The 23,275-nt window shown below is 44.2% G+C and overlaps 1 protein-coding gene across 1 annotated transcript in view; it reads left to right on the top strand.

The window, feature by feature from the left end:
• Positions 1–21,226, top strand: part of FOXN2 (forkhead box N2) — a 30,765-nt gene extending 9,539 nt beyond the window's left edge. Inside the window, exons 2-6 of the mRNA XM_059469202.1 lie at positions 2,307–2,857; positions 9,545–9,669; positions 13,248–13,312; positions 16,305–16,373; positions 17,431–21,226. Coding sequence (XP_059325185.1) covers positions 2,321–2,857; positions 9,545–9,669; positions 13,248–13,312; positions 16,305–16,373; positions 17,431–17,948 — 1,314 coding nt within the window. The 5' untranslated portion in view covers positions 2,307–2,320 and the 3' untranslated portion in view covers positions 17,949–21,226. The remainder of the gene's footprint in view (positions 1–2,306; positions 2,858–9,544; positions 9,670–13,247; positions 13,313–16,304; positions 16,374–17,430) is intronic.
• Positions 21,227–23,275: the final 2,049 nt, after the last annotated feature.

The following is a 23,275-nucleotide window of genomic DNA, read 5'->3' as shown; positions in this document are numbered from 1 at the left end:
TCAGAAAGGATTGAAGCAGTGACATGAGCATATGTATATATGGCTGTGTTTAAAGGCAGCCATCTCTGACTGCCAATATGAATCTGCTCTGGTGCCTTGGGGGAGAAGTAAATCGTAGGGAGAGCAAAGCTATTTTTGACCAGCTATTTGAGCAGCTCACTTTGCTTTAATTTTTTTTCTTTTTATAATACTGACTGAGCTGGTAGCTAATCATACCCATCCCTGCACTTAATAGAAATAAGAAACAGAAGGTAATTTTATTAACATTTTCCAGCACTGCTACTGGTAAGCATAAGTTCAGGTGCTGTTGTCAACACAGCTTTGCAGTAGCTGGTGCAAGAGTGCATGAGCAGATAAAGAGAGGAACAAAAATTGCTGGTGGAAACACGGTGTGTTTCCTGGGGGAGGCCAAAATTCTGCACCTCATGACTGCCTGGCAGCAGGCAGGGGCTGGCAGGGCTGGGGAGCATAACATGGATTGTCCTGTTGCCTTTCTGTCACTCCTCCATTGCTCCCTTTCTCCAAAACAAGGGGCTGGGCACTGTTCTGCCAGGGACATGGTGAGGCTGCCAGGCTGGAGCTGCCTGGGGCTGGGGCTGGCACAGCCAGGCAGTGGGCCCTTGGTAGGAGGAGATGCAAGAGCAAGGAGACAAGTGTTTACTGCAAGCTGGGGTAAGAAAACATGCAGTAACTGTGTAGAGCTGTCTGGTGAGATGTGATATGGGAACTGTCCTCATCTTGAGCTCTGGCACTGGGAGCTGGAGCATGAAACCAGAATGATAGTGCTTACAGGGACAGGGAACTGGAAGGGGGATTGGGTTTTTCTCTGGTTGTTTTGTTGGATCTGTTTACAGTTGATACAAACCTCAGCTTTGCTCTTTGCTATTTACAGCTATGAGCTGCATCCATGGTTGGAGTGTCTTATGTCTGTGTGGTACATGTGTGTGTACAAGTACACTCCCTACATCTGTACAGTGCTCACATCAGCAGGAAGAAAGCAGCTGTTCCCATAACACAGTTTGCTAGAAGACCCCTTTTGAAACTGTACAAGCAAGGTGGTGTCTGTTGGTGTGATGCCTCTAAAGCATGGGTGGCCTGTTAGACCTTGCATTGAGTGGCAGTGTTTTACAGATAATAATGTTATGATTAGAGTTTTAGTGCTTTGTTCTTTTGGGATTTTTTTATCTAAGTGGTGAGCCATTGCTCCTGCAGGTCTGAGCTGCCCCCCCAGTGTTTTGTCCCTTTCTGTTGAGAACTGGTCCCAGCACTCTCTGCTCTGCAGGGAAGCCCAGGTTAGGGCAGCAAACTCTTGCAGGAGGGGAAAAAGATCCTGTGGGCCCAGGCAGCTCTGTGGGACACAGGTGATGAACAGATAGGCTGGCCAGGTCTTCCCCTGGTAGAAACAGGCAGCAGCACTTGGGAATGACTGTGACTTGATTTCATTGGCACCGAGACCACAAATAGATTTTATGCTGATTTAAGTTTTGCAATTCCTTTTTCACTCTTTGGACACCAAAGGCAAACACTTCTAAACAGGATCAGTTTACAATATAATGAGTAACTTTAAGAGTTAGTGTGAGATCTGAATGGATTAGATCCTACATGTTAAGGTTTTTTTGAGGTTTCAGGTGTTGCTATGAAAATAGCTCTTATTTCTATGTCTGAATTGGTGTTTCTAGATAGATACAGTAGTTTTCAAGTGCTACCCATAAGTTCTGTTATAAACCAAGGGGGATTTATGCTCATGAGTTTACTGGGAGGCTCCTGTTGGACCCTGGCCCTCACCAGTGGCTTCAGTGTTCGTGCATGGGTGTCGCAGACATCTTCTCATGAAAAATCCTTTCCTTAGGATTTTTCCTCCTGAGAAGCTGAGAGGCCTCAGGAACAAAATGTAAACATTGATTATCTGCTGCTGTGGAATGCAACAGGTGCATCTGTGACTGGTCTCATGTTGGTTTGTTTGTAATTAATGGCCAATCACAGCCCAGCTGGCTCGCTCTGGCTCTCTGTCCGAGACAGAAGCTTTGTTATCATTCTTTCAGATTCTGTTCTTAGCTTAGCTAACCTTCTGATGAAACCTTTTCTTCTATTCTTTTAGTATAGTTTTAATGTAATATATATCATAAAATAATAAATCAAACCTTCTGAAACATAGAGTTAGATGCTCGTCTCTTCCCTCATCCAAGAACCCCTGTGAACACTGTCACACATGGGGATGATGCAGCCCCGTGCTTGGGTTTGGTGAGCTCCTGCTGAGCATGGCTGTGGTAGTTTGCAGTGATTTCTGACCATCTCCTTTGTTGCAGACCAGTCAAGCTAAATGGGTCCAGTCACTGGGATGACTCCGGATAAGAAAGCTGAAACGCCGGGAGCAGAGAAAGCCGCGGGACTACGGCAGTGCCATGGGATGGGCAGCCTGCCCGACACGGGCCACGCCGGCAAGCCAAAGGCCACCGTGGTGGACAGAGATTCAGCAGATGATGAGCTCACAAATTTGAACTGGCTGCACGAAAGTACTAACCTGCTAACAAACTTCAGCCTCGGCAGCGAGGGCCTGCCCATTGTTAGCCCCTTGTACGACATCGAGGGGGACAGCGTGCCATCCTTCTCACCGTCCTGCTACCAGAACCCTGAGAAAAAATCCTCCACTTCCAAACCCCCTTACTCTTTCAGCCTTCTCATTTACATGGCGATTGAGCAGTCCCCCAACAAGAGCTTGCCAGTCAAGGAAATCTACAGCTGGATCCTGGAGCGCTTCCCCTACTTCGCCACGGCCCCCACCGGCTGGAAGAACTCGGTCCGACACAACCTCTCCTTGAACAAGTGTTTCCGAAAGGTGGAGAAAAGCCATGGCAAGGTGAGGCCTGGCAGGAGGGAGGGGGAGCAGGTTGGAAATTCAGGGAGAAATGGAGAAGGTTCTGTTGTTCTTGAGCACAGTTTTGTTTGGGTTGTTTTCATCCCACCGTGTCCTCTTAATGCTTTATTTGCAGATGGAGGTGGTTTGGAAATGCTGCTTCTGTGAAATCACAGGATGACAAAAGTCACTGGGTTTTGTTATTTATTGTTCACCTAGGTACACCCAGCTGTGGTGCATCCTTTTAAAATGTGGCACACATACAATTGCAAAGGACTCTTGTTTCCATTTACTTAAAATTTTATTAGCCTGCGATAACCAGCCTGAAATTTCAGATAACTCTCTGAGGATTTCTTCTTGATGAAGAAATCTTAAAGTAGTGCTTTCTCTATTTTTTCTCTATTTTCCAGTGCTGAAATTCTGGGGTATGTTCCTCCTTCCCTGCTTTTCCAGCATGGCCATGGGTACAGTTGCACTGGCAAGCAGAGGAGATTATGGGATGCCAACCAGCTTCCCTGCTTGGCTAGCAGGGATGTTGCCCCTCTGGGTGCAGATGTGGTCCCCTGCAAGGTGCCCTTGCTTGTGGGCACGCTGGATGTGCGTGGTTGGGTGTTCCTCAGTCCAACAGCTTTCTCAGATATTAAATTGACTCTTCCACTTGTGATCTCCTGTTACACTTAGCACAGCTCTAGCTTTCCAATAACCATATTAATCCCTGCATTTAATGGACTGTAATGCTTTAGCATCTGTCATAAGATAAGATGTGTGTCTCTGTGTGGTGCACACAGTCTTCTTAAAGTCAAGGATACTCTTTTCTGTACAAGATCTTTCTTCTGATTTATATGATTTTACTAGTGGCTTTCTTCCTCCCTCTCTCATTCCCCATCTTGTTCCTCAAAGAGCTGGCTGTGACTTAAATAAACTAACAAACCACATACTGAAAGTCAACAAACAAGTCCCATGCTTGGAGGTCAGACTCGGTGGTAGCAGGCTTGTTATCAGAAATGCCTGCAATGCTTGGAGTGCTTGACAGCTTCTCACTGCAGAGAGGGGTCCTGGAGCTGAGTGGGCACTGGGGAGGACTGCCTTGTACACCACTGCTTCTCAATATTCCTGCTTCTGCATTAAATTGGTAGGGTTGTCACAAGCAGCAGCTTTGCCCTGAAAAAAAAAATTGACTTTTTATTGCAATGTGGCAAGTCCATTAATTACCCCAGTGCTGAATCCTGCTGAGTGTTAGGGTGAGCTCTTAACGTGGCCCAAGGTGCTGTGATGGGGTAACTGAGATGCTCAAGTGTCCCTGTGTGGAGGACTGGATCTGAGCGGGGACCACACACTGCTTTAGGTCCCAGAAGTGCTGTTAAAGGCCTGGGTGGCTCTGTCCAAGGAGGGGGGCATGAGTTTCAGAAAAATTATAGCAGGAAAGGGAAATCGAAACTGGTTTGAGTTCCTTCTGTCTGTGGATCTGCCCTTAAATGCTCTGATGTTTTCCAGCCTCATGGGTTAGGAGTTACCAGTCAGATTTGTTGTCTTGGCATTTGGGTGGCAGGAGCTTGACACGGCCTGGTCCCCTGCTTACCCTGGCATCTCCATGGGTACTGCTGGGCTCAGAGGATGGCTTGCTGCTCAATGTGACATCTCTAGTAGGAAGAGCAAAATGCAGAATCTCCCACTGCTACCAGGAAGGTGATGCTGATGTGCTCTGTCAGTGGTTTCCCAGGGCTCCAGAAACTGCACAGCTCTGTAATTCTAAAGAACAGAAACTGTGCTTACCAAAAAATATCACCCCAGAAAAGCCCCTCATGAAACTCTGCTGGAGCTTCCTCATTTCCAACAAACAGCAGTTCAGTCTTTACCCTCTGCCTCCTTAGAAAAGAACCAGATGAGGGTACTGCTCCAAATTCTTCCTGCAAAATAACTCTGTGGCACACAGCAGCATGCCTGGACCCCGTGGGAGTTGATCTGGCAGGTGATGGAAATGCTACAGACCCCTTTGGATGAGCTGCTCAGGTGTCACTTCTTGGAGCAAGCAGCAGCTGCTCACAAGCTCATTTTGCTGATCCTGTTGCATGTACCCATGTTCTATCCATGCCTCTGGGTGCTTCCCTGAAAGGGCAAGATAATTTTGTATTTTTTTCCTTTTTATTCTTTGTTGATGGCATTTTGTACTTTAAAGGGAACAGGCAATCAGCTTCCTTCCATGCCAAGTGCCTGTGGAAGCAGAAAGGTCCATGGCATGTGGTATCAGAGGAGCCTGGTTTATTTGCTTACATCAGGGTATGAAGGGTTTTACAGCCTTTCAAATGAACCTGAGCTCTTGTGTTGGAAGAGTCCGAGATGTCTGACAGTAGGGGATGGATGCTCTGTGTCCCTGCATCCCAAGGCAGGCTCTACTCTGACACTCCCTGGCTATGGCTGCAGCTGTCAGCTGTGAAATCACCTCTTTGAGGTCAGGCAGCAAAAGGAGGAAGAGTCCATCCTCATCTTTGCCATAATGCACTTCCAATCCAAAACAAAATACCAGCATGTTAAAGGAAAGCTGATTTTTTCCCCACTTCCCCCCCATAGCTGCCACTGCAGGGCAGTTTCAGGATTCTTGTACTGGACTCATTTTGGCTGGTGCTGAGCTGGAAGAGTTGCTGCAGGAGCATGCTTGCTGTGCCCTCATGGCTCTGGGATTGTCCACAAGGCCTGCTGGAGCAGATCTGAGCAGCACACCCAAGGCACAAAGAGGTGACCCCTCAGCACCAGCTCCCTTATTCTGCAGAGCTCTTCCCACCAGACTGTGCCCCATCATGTTGCAGATACAACTCTGGATGGCCATAGCTGTGGTTGTGATTGTTCTGTGTGTATATTTGCATCAGCCTGCTGGATACCTGCAGGCTGCAGGGCTTCAGGAGTCTAGGACAGCATCCAACAGAGACTGGGGGAACACTGTCCTTGCTTGGACCACTGGAAAAAATTACATGTTGTGGTTTTCTTTTGATGAGTGGTGCTGAAGGGAAAGTGCCTTGAGATGCCTCATGAGCCAGCATTGCAGTCAACAGGAGGAACTTGTGCCATGGGATCAGGATGGATGGACATCATCACCCTGCCAAAATACCATTGCCTGCTCTGTGTGCACATAGCACACTGCTGCTGTACCCAAGTGGTGTGTCAGGGTTTATCCCATGAGCTGAAACACCTTTTCTTTTAGAGCTGCAGCAGAGAAGATGTGTGAAATCAGCCAGGCAGATGAGATTCCCAGTGGCTCTCTGGTAATGGTGGTGATGAACATCAAGGGTTGATGCTGGAGCAGTCCCAGGGACACGTGCTTGCCTTGCAGTGTTGCTGCTGGGGCCCTGGTGCCCCTGAAGGTGTGGAGGTGTGACTGTGAGTCAGTGATGCTCAGCAGACACAGCTGAAGCTCCTTGCATCTTAAGCACTGTGGTGCTGCCTTGGGCTTGGGGAGAGGCGCCTACGCTGTGACGTTGCTTTTCCTGAGGGAGCAGCATCTGATCTACAGCACAGGAGGACCTCAGGTGAAAAGGGGTTTGGGGCTGAAAGCCGTGGAGAGTCTCCCTGCTCTTTGTTTAGATTTTTTTTATGATTATGGCACTGGGAGTTATTAATTAATTGATGCTGAGCAGAAAAGGTGTGAGGAGGCAGGATTAGTATCCACATCAAACATTAATTTGGCAGGCCCCTGCTTGCATGGATGTGGCTGTCACTGTTTTCTTTAGAGGCTGGGCATTGCAGGGCTTGAACATCTTCAACAAACATCCTTTTCTTGGTAAATATCTGGTTTGGGTGTTTGTGGTAGATTATTTTTTTTTTGTCAAGAGATGATGATAAACAACATGTAGCTTTTCAGGTATTTGGGCGAGGAGCAGGGCAGGTACCATCCATAAGCCCTGGGAGATAGGAGAGAGATGCCTTTTCTGTGGTTAACCTTTTGGTGGGTGTATTTTATGCCTCCTTGCACACAGTATTTTTCTGTCATTCACCTTGCTCAGGTGGATGCAGCTGGTGACCACTGTCCATCCCTGATGGAGCCAGGACTGCTCTCAGGTGTGAAGCTCATGGAGAGCTCTCTGCAGCACAGGGACATGTGCCTGCTGCAGGGAGCCTGAGCCACCAGCACCAGTTGAGCTCTGCTTTGGTTGCTCCTCAGACTGGTGGGGTGGTGGTAAAGGATAAGGCTGGATCATGGAAGGCATTTTGTCTCCAGCCCACATTTCTGTAATCCAGCCCTGAAATGCTGGGGGCTGGAAACTTACTGTCTTTACAAAATAGCTCCAATACTTTAAAATGCAGGAATTCTTTTCTTTCCTTTATTTTTGCCTAGATAAAATCCTGCAAGTCAAATCAGAAACATTAGAAAGATGCAGAAGAGGTGACAGACCAGAAACTAATCTCAGAACTCTGTGATTGCCCCTGTTTTGAGTTGCAGAGTAAGAAGAGCCTGATGGCCTCTTTTCACTGACTCTAGGGGGATTTTTCTCTAGATCTTAAGTACAAGTTACACCTACATTTCATTCCAACACTTGCCTCACTGTTGAAGTGAAATACTAACCTCCAAAGGCAGTTTAGCATTTTAGAGTGTCCTGAATTGCTAGGAGAAATGGCACAGTCTGTTCTGGCTTGTGTTAAAGCTGGATGTTGATTCTGTGGCATTTCCAGCTCCAGCTGTGGCAGGCTGTCCCCTGGCTTGTGACACTTGATTTCAGACCTGGGCTGGACTTTTCTGCCCCTGTCTTTGTTAAGCAGAGGGTGCAAGCAAAGCACAGGAGCAGCTCCATCATCTCTTCAGCTCAGTGTCTACTTTTAGCATCTCCCAAGGTGGGTGGGAAGTGTGGTTTCACATTACACATGACCCAAAGAAGGAGTCACCCTGTTTACTGCCTGTTGCATTGGATCTGTCAGTATCTGGATGGCTTCAGGGTGTGCCCAGGTTCAGCTTGCTGTTGCAACACCCACCCAAAATCCTGTGTTATGTTGTCAGGGCAGCAAACTGGAGGAGTACCTTGCTGGGAAGATCAAAGAGGGAAACTAACCCCCAGCAGCTGAGCTGAATGAGGCATGAAGCAAAAGTGCTCACCTAAAGTAGCAGATAAGGTAGCAGATAAACAGTGTAGAGAAGGGGTTTGCTGCTCAGGGGACTTTCTGCTGCTCCCTGGGGGCAACAGCCTCCAAACTGGGAAAGGGAGGGGGGAAAAAAAGCCAGCTGGACATGGTTGGGGTACTGGGGAAAGGGGTCTGGGAGAAATAAAGTATCAGGGTGTAAGTCTGTCGCTGAGATGATGGATAGAGCCAGCTGGAGCTGGGAGGATGCCTACTGTTAGTATCTGGGTGGTTAAATCATCCTGCCAGCCACCATGGCTGTTTATTAATTAAAAGTAAGCTCATTGATAAGTATCTTACAGGCTGTGCTCAGTTTTAGCATGAAAAGGTAAGTATAAGGAAGATTCAGGTTAAAAAAAATAACTTGGAGAGATGCAGCAGCTCAGAGATCTTTGTTAAAGGCAGTGGCTTTAGCTGCAATTGCAGCTGCATCTCTTTCTTAGCTGGGGCTCTCCCTGGCTTGATTTTTCTCTCTTGATAGCAAGGTATTTCCTCCTCTCAGAAAACCCCTATAACTTAAATAGAACCACAGATTTAAATGTTTTGTAAGTCCTTTTTAGTCTGGAGTAAATCATGGAGCATCCATACATAAATTGGAATTATTGCCCCCCATGATTCTGGCAGGAGGAGGCCAGCTGGCCACTGTGGGCTCACAGGAGCTTCTCCATGAAGTTTGGGTTTCTGCTCTGATATTCAGCCCCCAAAAATCCTTTAGGAGGATCTTATTGTTCAGGTGTACAGTTGCCTCATCCTTCAGCCATGTACATTTCCATTTCTGTAGCATCTGTTTTCCCTAAAAATCTAGTGCTGCTACGTGCAGAGCTTTTAGCTGATCTGTCAGGTCAGTGATTATAGAATTTCTATTATATAACAGAAATATTTAATTAAGTTGCAAGAAGTAGCAGGCTCAAAAAAAAATAGGTCCTTTATTTAGTAAATTTGTGAAGAAAGCTTTGAGACAAGCAAGAGGTGCTTTATCTTCCTTAAGTTTCAATATACCAAATTTAATATCAAGAATGACTAGCACAGGGGTGCTTACATTGTGCATCAAAAGTACATTCATTAGGTGTTCAGATTCTGAGAAAGTGGGAATAATCCATTTTGTGGCTGGACATTGAGCAAGATCCTTTTCCAGGGTAGTGTAAAGTTTAATGAGTATGTGTCTATATCTAAACCAAGGGGAAGGTGCTTTGGTTTCTTACCTAGAAACATGTTAAAGAAAAGTTTGCTGATGCCTGGACAGGTCCCTAAACTCACAGCTGTGTTTATTGAGTGTTAAAATAAGGTTTACAGCATTTAGGTGACAAGTGGGATTGGGAATGGGGCTTTAGAGAAGGGGTTTTGGAGATGCTATCATGACCTGCAAGATGGGTGCTTCCGTAGTGTATAATGAGGGTCTCTGGGCCATTTTCTCAATTTTGGGACTATCCAGGATGGACCTGCCTGTGGATTTTGTGTGTCAGCTGTGCAGTGGTGTGTGCCTACATACAATCATTGCACTGTGCTGCAGCTTGGGGATATTAAATCAGAAAGGACTGTACCAGCCTGGTCCTGGATTTTCTAATTTGCTGTGTTTCTTCATTGCAGGTGAATGGAAAAGGGTCCTTGTGGTGTGTTGACCCAAAATACAAACCTAATCTTGTCCAAGCACTGAAAAAACAGCCTTTTTCCTCAGCACTTGCATTTTATACTCCACCAGCATCACCACCCAGGTAGGTGGAGTTCCCATCCCAGCAGGACACGCTGCTCCATCCAGGTGGCACAGGGTGTTGAAGTGCTGTTACCTGCTGCCACCTGAGAGCAGAGTTTGTGTGGGCTTAGGTGGGACCAGCTGGGTGAGGTGGGGAGATGCAGTGAGCTCAGGATTCCCAGACAGCACATCTGGGGTGTGTTCAAGGCTCTTATTAACTGTGGGAGAATTTAAAAGAAGAAGGTCAGGGGTGTGCTGGCTGCTTTCTGGAGAATTTCTGCATTTGAAATTTCTGCAAATGAAATTTCAATTTCTGCAAAGAGAGCAGGCAGTCCTGGGAACTGGAGCAAAATCCTCTTTCAAGCACAGTCCCATCAGGACTCCTGTTGTGGAGGAGGTGGGTGTCTTTTCCTGTAAGTCACTTGTCTGGATATAAAATGTATCTATTCTGTGCTTTTGTGGAAAACAATCAACTTTTCCACAGTCTGAAGAGCTGAGATGCTGCCCTGAGAGGGTTGTTTTTTTCTGAGGCTGTTTAAAAGCATTTTGCAGCAGGGATGGAAAAGAGCCTTTGCCATACGTGTAGTTTGGGGTGGGCCATGCAAGACTTGTGAAACCAGGACTTCCTTACCAACACAGTTTAAGATTGGGCACTAGATTTTGGGGAGTTTGGAGTCAAACTCATGTAGAGTTTGACTCAGAGTTCCTGAGCAGAGGAAGAGGAGCAGCAGCTGTCGGGGCAGGAGGACGGAACGCAGCACAGCACGTTGGGTGAGCTGGGTTCTGAGGAAGGCATGTGGCTGGTTTGTCAAGTCCAGGAAAGAATTTGGGTGAGATAAGAGGTCATTAAGGTGTTTGTACATTGCCCTATGCCTTAACCTTACTGCAAGGAGTTTCCTGAACAAGCAGGAGGAGCTGGGATTCCTGGAGCAGGGTGTGAGACTGATAGCACTGAGCAGACATTTCTCAGGGTCCAAAAGGACACTGGCCCTGGGAGATGGCACCCCTGTGCAAGCCTTAGGGGCTCAGGATTTTTGTGTGGCATGGGCTTGTCCAGTGGGGTTTGCAACCCACAAGATAAATCCAGTTGTCTCTGGTCTCTCTCCCACCCAGAGCCATCCTGGGCTGGAACAAGCCAGGCAGAAATATCCTGTTTTCCAGCATTCTCTTGGAATTGGGAGCACTGCTAAAATAACCCTGAAACATTGAAGTATTAAGAAATAGATTAGAAACAATGAGATGACTGGTGGTACTGCTTGGGGTTTATGGGAATAAAGATTATTGAAATGTCTGTAATTGGGCTCTGGAGGAGAATGCTTTCACAGGCTGTAATGTCTCTGTGTAAGGGTATGGACCTCTGGTTTTGGGTACAACTCAAGTGGAGTTTTGGTCCCTGAAAGCTTTAATGCTCTGTCTGTGTTAGCACAGCCAGACTTTAAAAGGTAGAGAATAATACAGATGGGAAGTTGCCTGTCCTGCCAGAGGTGCAGAGGACTGACACACTCAGCCTAGGGCAGGGTGTTCAGAGCCTTGACCGGTTAAGCTTTTAAAATCTCCAGGGTCTCCAAGATCAGTGCAGCTCAAGTTGTGTTAAGTGTGGTCTACTTAGCTTGGAAAAATGCAACATACCAAAATTAGGTGTGAGGAAGGAGACATTTCATCTGCATGCTTAAGTACTTGGAAGAGCCGGACTTTAATTTGAAGCTGTTGTTTTTGGTAACTTTTTTTTTCCCCATACTGAAGGACTAGTCACACCAACAATTACAAGGAAATCCTGGATCTAATGAAGCCACATGGCAAAATTCCCACTGACTTCAACACGAGAAGAGTTTTGCAGTGCTTGTATTTATGAGTACAAGAAAATAAGAAACAACATATTAAGATAGCAAACTGTTCCCTAATGAAAGCTGGTTTATTTTCCTTCAATAATAAAAAACATTTATGTGATTTTCCATCACACCCAGAAAAACAGATCTATTTTTTCCCGTTCTGTGCTTAGAGTTGATTTAAATTTTGGCCTAATTTTGGGGAAGGGCCCCCAAGGATCTGATTTGTTGTAGAGAGGGAGGAAGCCCAGAGGTTCAGCAGGAGAGAGGCTGAAATACTGTCCAAATTTATCTTCAGAGTGATCCTAAAATTCAGCTGTGGCAATCTCTGAATTTTCCAGTGGGAAGACTGGAATTCATGATTATTTTACAGTGTGTTTGTGGGGAGTCTGCCTATCATTCAGCATGATTTTAAAATAAAATTTAGGCTGTTGCTTTGAGCAGAAGCTTTCCAAAACTGTAATCTGTGTCTAGTGACACTGAAATTTGTATTATCATAGATGATTGGCATGCCTGATGCATTTTATTTCTGCACAGCTTGTTCAACAAGTCCTTGTGAAGCCCCTGGCTGCATTCTGGTTCTAGTGCCACACAAGTGACAGCCCTGGGGACAGCCACAGTCCTCCTCTTGCTCATACCTTATGCGTGGCTTGTCTTAATCAATACCAGGCATTAATTTACTTTGGGGGAGCTCTGTGTGGACATGATTTTTGAAGGGTCTGAGCTTAGACAAAAGGATGATGATGTTTAGCATCTCTCTGTACAATGGGTCTGAGGGCTGCAAAGCCAGCCATTTGGGGTCAGACCATTGCTTTCCTTTATTTTTAATTTTTTTTCCCCCCACCCATTTTTGGATCTGTTCCCTTTGCATTCTGTGTCTGTTACAAGAAGAGATATCAGACAGTGAACCCTGTTTTTGCACATTTTTCCCATTCAGCTGAAGTTTTTCTTGCACATTGGGCTTGAAAATTCTGTCATCACCCTTCAGATTGTTCTAGCAGCACTATAAAAGATGCACATTGCTACACTTCATGCAATTTTAATAGTGTGTACTATTTTTGTTGTAGTTACTTGTAACTGCTCACTTACATATTTATAATAAACTGAATAATTAGGGCTGGGTGTGTAGCAGAAAAAAACATGTGAAAGCTTTAACTTGCCCTTTATTTTGTAAGGGATTTAAGGGTACCTTGGGGCAAAGCTAGTCTGATTATGAAAAACTACCCTGGATAGCATCAACTTTAAAATCAGCAGTTGTCTTGATTTGGTTTTTAATTTAGTATTACTTTTTGCTTTTGTTAATTGCCCATCACTGCTTGGAAAAGCAAATGATCACAACTGGTCCTTACCTGTCCTTTTTAGTACATAAAACCTACATATGTACAAAACATTAGCTCATCCCTGTATGAGCTAATGTTTTGTACGTATGTAGGTTTTATGTACTAAAAAATACATATCTTTGTTTAAATCCAGCCTTTAGGCAGGTATAGAAAATCTGTAGCAGTCAGTGACTGTTGCCCAACAGGGTTTTTGCTTAGCATGTGTATTTGGAGGTGTTTTCCACGTGCTGGGGATGGCTTAAATAGTGCTACACAAACTGTGAACCAGGGCTGAGCCATCTACTGAGGGCAGCAGAAATCACTTGCTTTCCTGTGGTGAATAGGGTTGGTTTTGTTGTTAGCCTTCTGTGATCATAGTATTGTGTCTGCTGTACTTTGCACAAATCATTTGCCTGATCAGGGCTTGCCTTTGAGCTGTTGAATTTCTTTTCCAGTCGGTCATCGTCCCCTCACTACCTGACTTCAGTCCTTCAGCAGAACCACGGCCGAGCTCTCAAAGGTAAACTTGGAATTTCCTTTCACTCTCCTTACCCTGGTTTTGTTCACAAACATGGACTGCAGCCCAGCTGATGTAGTCTCTGTCCCTGCTCTGAAGGGTTTGCTGGATGACAAAAGAACCCAGATGTAGTACAATGTGTGTGTGTTATATTAGCTACTCGTGTGTTAATTTTAAATCCATGAGGTGAAGTTCAAGGTGTAATTGGGGCCTTCTTGTTCTGACAGCAAAATATTCAGCACATGCATCACTCCCAAGTATGACCTACTTAATGAGTCGTTCAGCAGAAAACTAATCTGAAAGCTGCACATTTCTTTATCAGTTTTATTGGCCAAGAACTGAGAACCAAAGGTAGCAAATGTTAGTGTATAAAACTTGTTAGTACCAAGAGGGAGCTAGAAAGTGTGCTGGGGCTTGCAGCATTTCTTTTGAAGAAACCAGTTGAGGACAGCTCTTGCACCTGCTAATAAAGTTTAATTAGGCTTGTCCTAGACAAAAATAATAATAATAATAATTTCGGGTTTTAAAGTGCTGAAAATTGAACAGTACTCATTTTTTAAAGGTTGAGTCGAACAGTGTTGCAGAGGGGTGTTGTTACAGCCCTTTCAGCAGGATAGTGAAAGGCACTGCCCAGGTGGGACCTGAGCAGACATCCAGGTTCTTGATGTGCTGGCTCAGTAGGCTTAGAGGTGAGAAGTTGCTTTTAGTTTTTGGCCACAAACCAGGAGCTTGGTTAGGCAGCAAAGCCAAAGCTTTTTGGAGACCAAGCACCTGGCCTACAGGTGATGATGGCCATGCACCCCAGAGGTGGCATCTGGGTGCCAAGGAAACATCCCTTGGCTGGCTGGCTGCTGCAGGGTGCTGGATCTGGGGTTCCCAGGGCTTGTTGGAGAGCACAGGAAACCCCTCTTCTCCTAAGGATTTTGCTGATGTGTCCTGTGACAGGTTTGGAGGTTGCCAGTCTGATGTTGCCTCATCCATTTAGCCACAACAGAGGTGCCAAAATAATGACAGGTATCTGGTATCATTTGGTTTCTGCTTGTGGGGGAGCCTGTTCAGCATTTCTTTGGCATTAGAGGCAAGCTGTTCATGTTCCTGGGGTCCCACAGGGCAGCTCTTGTGCAGATGAACAAAATTCCTTGTAATAAGGTGCTTCCTCAGCCATTCTGCTGGATAAGTGTAAATTTGGGAAATACTGCACTGTTGAGAAGAGCAATCACAAATGAAGCCAAAGCACATTGTCAGTGATACAGAGCACTGCTAAGAAGCCACTGCAGAAGTGCCTCTCCTCATTCTTTGGGAGTGTTAAGGTGCAGAAATACTCTTTGTAGGTAGTAATCCTGAATTGCATTAATGGCTTGATTGCTTGTCATTTTAATGAGGTGGTGCTTATATACCAACATCAGATGATAAAATAAAATATCTGGCATAGCAAGTGAGGAATGGGAATATTTCACTTCCTGATTACACTTGTGGAGCGAAGTAATTCTTCATGCTTTATTTTTCTACTTCTTTTTGTTAATGGAGTGCATATAACCAATGAATTCAGGGTCTCTGTTTCTGCCAAAGAAAGCCAAAGCAGAAGGAAAAAAAAAATCATATGAATATAATGGGGTAGAGCCTAAAGTATGCTGGATTTAAAATGAAAGGCATGGAAAACAAGGGGGGGAATTTGTATGTTTTATAAGCTGTATTGGGAACAGCAGCTCAGTCCCCTTGTCATCTTGGTGCAACATTCCCAAGGTGTCATGTTCTTCAAATTTCTCCTTGACCAGGGGTGAAGTTAGGGAGGATTATCAAGACAAGGAAGCCACACTGCCAAACTCTGCAGTCCCCCCTCCCAGTACTACCCTCCCCTTAAATTCAGTAATGCAGTTAATGCTGTAATGTGGGGAAGAAAGCAAATGCTATCAGAAATGGCACTGCTGATGTTGTGCTTTGACAGTTCCCCCCACAGCTGCAGTTCAGCAGAACTGAGAGCCTGTTCTGCTGCCGCTGCTCCCCTCCAGCCCTGTTCTCCTCTCACTGCTCATGCATATGTACATAGCTACCTACACCTCAGATGAGATCTTCTGCTCTCAGACACCCAGCTCTTGTGAGAGCTCACTGTCTCTGTGCTCCTGTTTGCCTGGCTAGTCCCCCATAGCTGTTTCTGTTCTGTGTAAGGAGTATCCATCCTCCATTGCAGAAGTGAGCCAGAGAAAGGATTGGATTTCCTCTTCTTTAAAGGGCACGAGTGTGTCCTGAAATGAGTGGGAAAGGCGTGCTTGTTTCTTTTCCCTTTCACCTTGTTCTGGTTAGAAATGTCACTCTCTGCCCTGTTACCCTCAAGGTGCCTTTCAGAAATGTAAGCAATCCACTCTGCAAAGGATGGCATTTGCAGCAGTGCTTCTCACTGCAGCTGACAGTGCCACAATTCACCTCAGCCTTTCCTGTGTGCCTATTTATTATTTAGATCTCCCTGCTCTCTAGATTGAGCAGTTCAGTGCCCTTTTCCCCCTTGTAGTCTCAATTTTTTCTGTTTGACTTATTAGTGTGGAAAATTCTGCTGGAGGAGGGAGGTGTGCTGAATTAGTGCTGCATTAATGGGCCCTGCACATGCACACAGCCAGGCTGTGGAGCTGCTGAGGTGCTTTGCTGTGCCATGGGTCTAATCTTTCTCTCCCAACTGGTACAAACAAAAGGCACTTGTTAAGTTTAGCAACAGCATTGTCACATGAAAGTCTAATTGTGTCACTGATTCTTGGCTTCGGTGAGTGCAATGTGAGAGCTCGGCCTTTGAATGTCATAGTTAAGGTATGAGGCTGATCTGGAACAGGATTGAGCTGTACAAGGGTCATGCTTTGTCTGAGTTTGTACATTCCCCCCGCCATTGCTCTTTGGTGTAGGCCAGTACAGGCAAATATATATATATTTGTATTTTTTGTATATTTTAGAGGCTTCATCTTGTTCAGGCTTACCTGAGTTCTAACATTTTGCTGCTTCTGCTTCACAGAATCTGATATTGATGCTGCTACTGCAATGATGCTGTTAAATACTTCCATTCAGCAAGGGATGCTGGACTGTAAGCATAAGCCATTTTACTCTTGTTTTTCTTCTCTACTCACTAACTAAATACTTTCTCTGTAAAATTTCAGGAAACAAGTATGGTCTAGTTTCCAAACAGTAAGAGTAGTCAAGAAGCAATTCTGGTTTAATTATTCTTTCAGCTAGCATTGCAAGAGTTTTATTAGAAGCAACCTTTTTTTTCTTTTCCACAATAATTTAGATTTTTTTTCTGCAAAGTTCTATCCTTGCCGTCCCTGTGCTAGATAGTAAGAAGAGTTTCTTGGCTATTTTGATGCCTTGTGAAGGCTGACCTAGAACAGAGACTAGATGGAGTTAAAGAATAAAGTAGGGATTTATTAGAAGGCTTCAGTAGATACACCTGAGGATAGAGGTGTATAGATAGATATAGATAAAGGTGTATAGATAGATATAGATAGATATAGATAAAGGTGTATAGATAGATATAGATAGAACAGAGACTAGATGGAGTTAAAGAATAAAGTAGGTATTTATTAGAAGGCTTCAGTAGATACACCTTAAGAGTCCAGCCAGGGCTACACCCAAGATGAACCCAAAATGGTCACAAAATGCCTGACTGGTCACAGGGTCTCACACTTTTATAAGTTCTGGTCCATTAGCATATTGGAGTTAATTGTCCAATTATAGCTTTAGGTTATGAAGTCCCATCCTTCTTGTTTTTCTCTCTTCAATCCACCATTGTTTATGCTCTTGGGCCTGAAATTTGGATCATTTGTCCTTGGTCCCCAGCTAGAGAAGGAATTATTTTGTCTAAATACTTTGTGAAGAGAACTTACTATCCCCTAATATGAGGCTCAGAACACCAAAAGCAGCACAGAATCTGAAAAATATAAAAGCCAAAACCTGAGGCTTCATTTCCCCCTCTGCTCCTTTAGCTCTTAGCTGAGATTAGGTGGTGACAGGTGTCCTCTGTGGGTGACAGTAAATGGGCACATTGTGCCTTCAAGTGCTGGAATTCAGTTTCCCTTGCAGCCAGCCAGGCACAGGTGATCTCGCTGGGCCATTTGCCCACTGACACATCTCATTCCTCACAGGTGAGAAACCTCAGCCTCTGAAGACACCCAAGAAGAGGAGCTACGGCAGCGCCTTCGACGCCCCCAGCTCCATCAGCCTGCCCGAGGGCGATTCCGCGGCCGCCAACATCGACCCGAGCGAGGACCACAACTACAGCGCCAGCTCCGTGGGCTCGCAGCGCTGCGCCTCGCGCTCCAGCGTGTCCTCCCTGTCCTCCCTGGACGAGGTGTACGAGTTCATCTCCAAGGCCAGCCACGAGGGCAGCGACGGCAGCGAGGGCTTCCACAGCGAGGTGGACACGGACGGCGACTACGAGGACGATCCCCTGGGGGACAGTGGCTATGCGGCCCAGCCGTGTGGAGATGGCTCCGAGGAGAGCCAGCCCAGCCAGAAAGTACTCGAGGAGCTGTGCCAGGAGATCGACGAGGAGCTGAAGGAGGCGGCGGGGTCTCTGCTCCACCTCGCTGGCATCCAAACGTGCTTGAGTTCCTTAATAAGTACTGCAAAGACCCACTGTCACAAGCAGAGGAAAAAATAGTGTGTTTGTCAGTGTTGAATATATACATATATTTTTTTTAATTGTGGCAATATTCTTCTACTTTTGCCCTTCACAAGGGAGATCAAAGCCATAAGAGGACTCACTGCTTTTTTTTTTTTTTTTTTCTTTAATTTTTGGCGCAAACTATAATTTAGCCATTTATTTTTAAATCACCACCTAAAAAGAAAATATTTAATCTTCTCAAATTAGAAGATATGCATGACTTGTGGAAACCCAAAAGCATACTTCTTAATGATCAATTCTTATTTTCTTTTTCTTTTCAATAGTTGACTTTATTTTTTTTCAGAGATGTGTTTGTTCAGATGCACACTGTGGATCATATTTACATCTCTGCTGGCCCCATCTGCAGAGGTGAATTTTGTTCTGTCTAAGGGCTCTGACTTCCATGTAAAGGATTCAAATTCATTTTGCAATAAGAGAATCTCTTTATAGTTCCTAGACATCCTTCAGCCAAAAAAATTTTTTTTTTTTTGTGGTATGTTGAAATTCATCCCTATTTTTCTTTTAAAATCAGTGGTGATTACTTACATCTTCCTGTAGATTATGCCTTTTTTTTTTAATTTTCTGTTCAAAAATGGGTAAGCAGTTCTGTTGGAGTGGGTTTTAACAGTACTGTACATACAAGGATGCCTTAAGTATGTTGCAGAATTGTATACAGCTATCCAAGGTCATCTTTCCTGTTGCTGAAAGGTAGCATGATGTGCCATAAACGTTCTCACCAAGGTGAAGCTACTGCTTCCACCAGGTGTTGGGCAAGCTGGGTGAAAATTAGGAGCAGAGCCACTTAGGAAGCCAATGTCCACTGTTGAAAACAGTGCTGGATTCAGCCAAAAGTTAACCTTTCCCTAAGGGAGTATTTTCCTGGCTATTTGAATGCCTTTCTTAGACTAGTGTGGGTTTTTTGCCCCTTTTTTCTTTCTTTTTTTTCCTTATTTGTCAGTCTCTTCACAAATCCTGAGCTGTCTACTTGCAATGCAAACACAGCCATGCTGCTGAAGGTCTGTTGCTCTGAGGGCCCATTCCAGTGCCTCTTGAAGACAACGGTGGTGCTCCTGCTGACTCAATGGCTGTTGGATCAAGCCTGAAATATTTGAGGTTCTTGGTGTTTTGGAATTTAAAGCACAAACACTAGGAGAGAAAAAAAAGGTTTTTGCGGGTTTTTTTTTTTTGGTTTGGTTTTGTTTTTTTTTTTCTTTTTCCAATTCAGTTTTAAGAATGATTTGTTTTATTTCTTGAAAGGGAAGGAAAATACTCTGCTTCATTCCTGTTAGCCTACACCTGTAACAGGGCAATGTGTGTGCAGACGTGTGTGTTCTGGCTATCACAAGTGCTGCATTAGCCAATTAGATCTGGTATTGGATGTAATGCTGATGGGTAGTAGGGGTAAAACTCACCATTTAAAGGAAGATTAAGTACCAACAGCAGTGGTTCTTAGGATTTCAGGAGCTGAAGATGTGAATGCTTGGTGGAACTGCTTCTTGCTCATGGGTTGCTTTTGAACTCTCATGGCAAACTGTGAAGGGCAGAGCTGGTGTCAGTGTGAAAAGGAGGGTTCAGGTACACAGAAATACTGTGGGCAGCCTGAGGTTTGCTCAGTGCCATGATTTCAGTGTCACACTCTTGCAGAGGTGTGCAGCTGCCTGGCTCCTGCTGAAGTGGTTGCAGCTTTCTGTGGCTTCCAGTGAAGGTATTCTGGAAGCTGTGTTCACAGCTTCATGGTTTGATTTGGTTCTGAATTATTTTTTGCCTCAGATAAACTTGGAGGGTGTTAGTACTTATTGGGAGTGTGGCTATGCTGCTGTTAACCCTGAAGTTGGTGACGATGACTTCAGCATATCTGAGGGATTGGGATGCTACATTTAATCACCATATGCAGTGACCAGTGAGAACCAGTTCCTGACCAGCAGTTAGCAGCAGAAGCTGCATCCCATCCATCCTTACAGCTGGGAGAACTGGAATGGTGGAAGGGGGGAGCAGCCTTTCCTGGGACACAGAGCCGTGCAGTGGGGCCGTGCTCTTCCTGCCCTTCCTGCTTTGCTGTCTTCCCTCTCTGCTTCCAAAGAGGAAGGCAGATGAGCTGTGCCCCTGCCCTGTCCCACTCCTTGTCCCAGGCTCTGCCCACGTGTTTGGCAGCTCAGCTGTGGAACACCTCTCTTGGCGGTGGGAGAAGAGCTGCCCTTCCTTTCTCTTACATATCTGTTGGGTTCGGGTTTGTTTGCCACCTCAGTTAAAGACCCTGGTGTATATAGTATAAATGGAGTATAATTAAAAGTTATTTTGATTGTTGGGCTTTGGGTTTTTTTAGTGACATATGTAAAATGTTGATGCCAATGGTTGACTTGGATACATTTTGGCAAGAAAAGTATTAATGAACCACATTCAGTTCTCTAAATGCAGTGAAGAAGTGTATGAGACCTGTGTTCATGGGAGGTTGCTCTGTTCAGGGTAAATCTGATGTGATTACTGTACAAACCTGTACTGGCTTTTCAGATTCCAATCCTAAATTACTGATCTGCAGAAGTCACATCAAACGTTTTTAAATCCAACTGCAAAAGTTGTGTGGTTTGCAACTTTTCAACAACCTGAAAAGTACAAGCTTTAATTAAAGCAAAGTATACTCATACACGTTAATAATGGTGTGGTCAAAATATTTATTGAAAAGAAAAGGTAAAATATTTTAAATGTTGCACCTGCTATTTTATCTTAAAGCACATTCTTCACACCTAACTGCCAGTGCCATTATCAAGTCAGTTTTATAAATGTACATTTCTTCAAACTAAAAAGTGCATAATTAAAAGTATTATGTTACTGCCATATAGTGATATAAAACATTTTATAATTGCCAATTCATTGTAACTATTATTTATTTAAAAGTGAATTGTAAGAATGCTTTCTGATCAAATGAACCAGAGTTGTTTTAAAACCATTCCCGTTAGCTTGTTTCTAATGTAGCATAAGCAGTGTCCTTGGGTTTGTTTAGAATAATTTTGCCAGTAGGTGACCAATTCTAACCCTTTTTCCTCTGGTTTAGTCCTTTACCTGTTTTAAAGACGATTTACAAAAGTTTAGTTTTTGTATGCTAATCTCTGTTAATTAAAATGTTTATAAATTTTATTTTTACCAAAGAGATGCAATTCATTATGACAAAATATTGCAGAATAAACTTTGTTTTATAACATTTGTGACTTTTCTGCCCACATTTTTCATTCAGATGATCAAAGGGGCTTTTCTAAAATAAACAGCATTGCAAACAGAAAGGCTGTGTTCTCTCTTTGTCTGCAGACCCTGCCTGTGGTCTCAGATGGTGCTGGACATTCCACCTTCCCATTTAAACCTCTTCTAGGAGACTGGACTAGTGTGAAAATCCCAGTGTGTGATTCATTGTGGGCTGGGTAAGATGTTTGCATGTGTCTGGAAGTCATCTGTGAAATACCTATCAGTCCACAGCAGGATTTGCTTACAGCCACATTCATCCATAGCTGGCCCCTCATGTTTGAAGAGCATCTCATTAAGGTTTCACCCTTTAACCTGGAACCTAAGGAATGTTTTGACATCTTGGAAGTTGCTGAAAGCACTACTGCCTGACTTCTGCCCTCCTGTGCAAAGCACTTGTTTAAGCAGAAGTAGCTTGAATCTTATGCTGATGAAACATCTGTGATTATTTGCTGTTCTGTGCCTGTATTGCTGTGGCCAAGCTGCTTGGATGAGACTCAAAGATGAACAGCCTAGTACAGGACAGGTAGTTAAAAAAATGGGTCCCTGGATAAAGCAGCATAGGTCTTGCTTGTTTATTTTTTTTTCAGTGTTTGCTTTCTCTAGATAATGATTTGTGATGTCTGTTGGTTCTTTATACAGAAGGCCTTATGGAAAGCACACAGGTGGCAAACACCCCTCTTACTAGCAGCAATAATATTCCCCATCCCATTTTATACCTCAGCTTGCTGCTCCTGGGCCAGCTTTTCTCCCAAATGCACACACATGGTGTGTGCCCTTGCAGTGCCCAAGAGGGAGGTTTCCACCAGAGCAGGAAAACGAGATGTGACATGATGTTTATCTCTGTTAAAAGCAGACATTGTCCATCTCTTGTATTTTTATTTGTTTAACCCACTGGTATCTCTGAGTTAAACTTGCTCTCTAGGATCTGATGACAATACAACCTTCTCAGTACTTCAGGTGATTACAGAGACTTGTTTTATTGCTGTATCTAACAAAATTTAAATCACACATTACACAATATGTGTGCACTATTAATATATTTGATTTAGTGTTCATTTTAATAGACTAATGAGAGAACAACTGCACTAATTAGTTTGGACAAAATCACAGCCATGTATCATATGTTAATGATACCTTTCTAATTGTTATTTCACTATATTATTCTGAGAACCTTGAGCTTGTTGTTAAATTTCCCAGGAGTGCTTTCCTCTGTTATGACTTTGCTGGAAATTATCCTCTGTATGGAGCCACAACTCTCAAAATAAAGCATTAACTGCAGCAATTATGCACTTACACCAGCTGTATTTTAAGGACAGTTGTTGAAGAAGTTCCTAATAGATTAGATATATTTGGAAAAAAATGGTTGTCTAAATTTGACACAGATGACTATGGTTATTCTTTCACATGTGTTGAGGTTACAGTTAGCTGTAAATATTCTTATTTTGAGTAGTCTGAGTGAATACATGTAGCTGAGAGGTAATTACATAGTAGTCCAGCAGTGCTGTTACTGTGAACTTTCCCAGCATATTTTGCCATAAAAATCTTCCCTGTTTTTACCCATGAGGGTGGTTATCACATCTGGGAAGGTGGAGCAATATCACCTCTGCTTGAATTTTCAGTCTTCAGAACTGAAGTCTTTGGTTGGTGTTTTTTCTCCCCTTCAGAAGCTGCCTGCTTTTACTGCTGTAAACTCCTCAGAGCTGACATAGAATCGCCACCTACCCTCTGCCAGGGTTCATTTGAACAGCTCTTCGTTAAACAGCAGCCTGTTTATTTTCCTATTGCATCACTACAAAAGCAATCATTTCCCTCCTTAGACTCTTGACTTGTTAAACAAACCAGAATTATTTGTTTTCCCTTTGGAAGACATGATCTTCATTCCTCTTAACCACTTTTCTGTACCTCAGTTCCAGGCTGAAGCCAGCCTGCTAGCACGTGCATGAGGAGGAGAGTGAAAACCACTCTTCTGGAGTGCTTTTTTCTGAAACCTGGCCTCAATATTTCCCTGCTTTTGCAGCATTCCTGCCTGCATGGCCTTCACCTGCTCACATGCAGTTGAGTAATCCTATTGTCAGCTAGTATGTCCCTAT

This window comes from Ammospiza nelsoni, chromosome 3, assembly GCF_027579445.1.
Source record: "Ammospiza nelsoni isolate bAmmNel1 chromosome 3, bAmmNel1.pri, whole genome shotgun sequence".
In the NCBI taxonomy this organism is placed as follows: Eukaryota; Metazoa; Chordata; class Aves; order Passeriformes; family Passerellidae; genus Ammospiza; species Ammospiza nelsoni.
The sequence above is the reverse complement of the archived record's forward strand: the minus strand, read 5'-3'. Positions and strand labels throughout refer to the sequence as shown.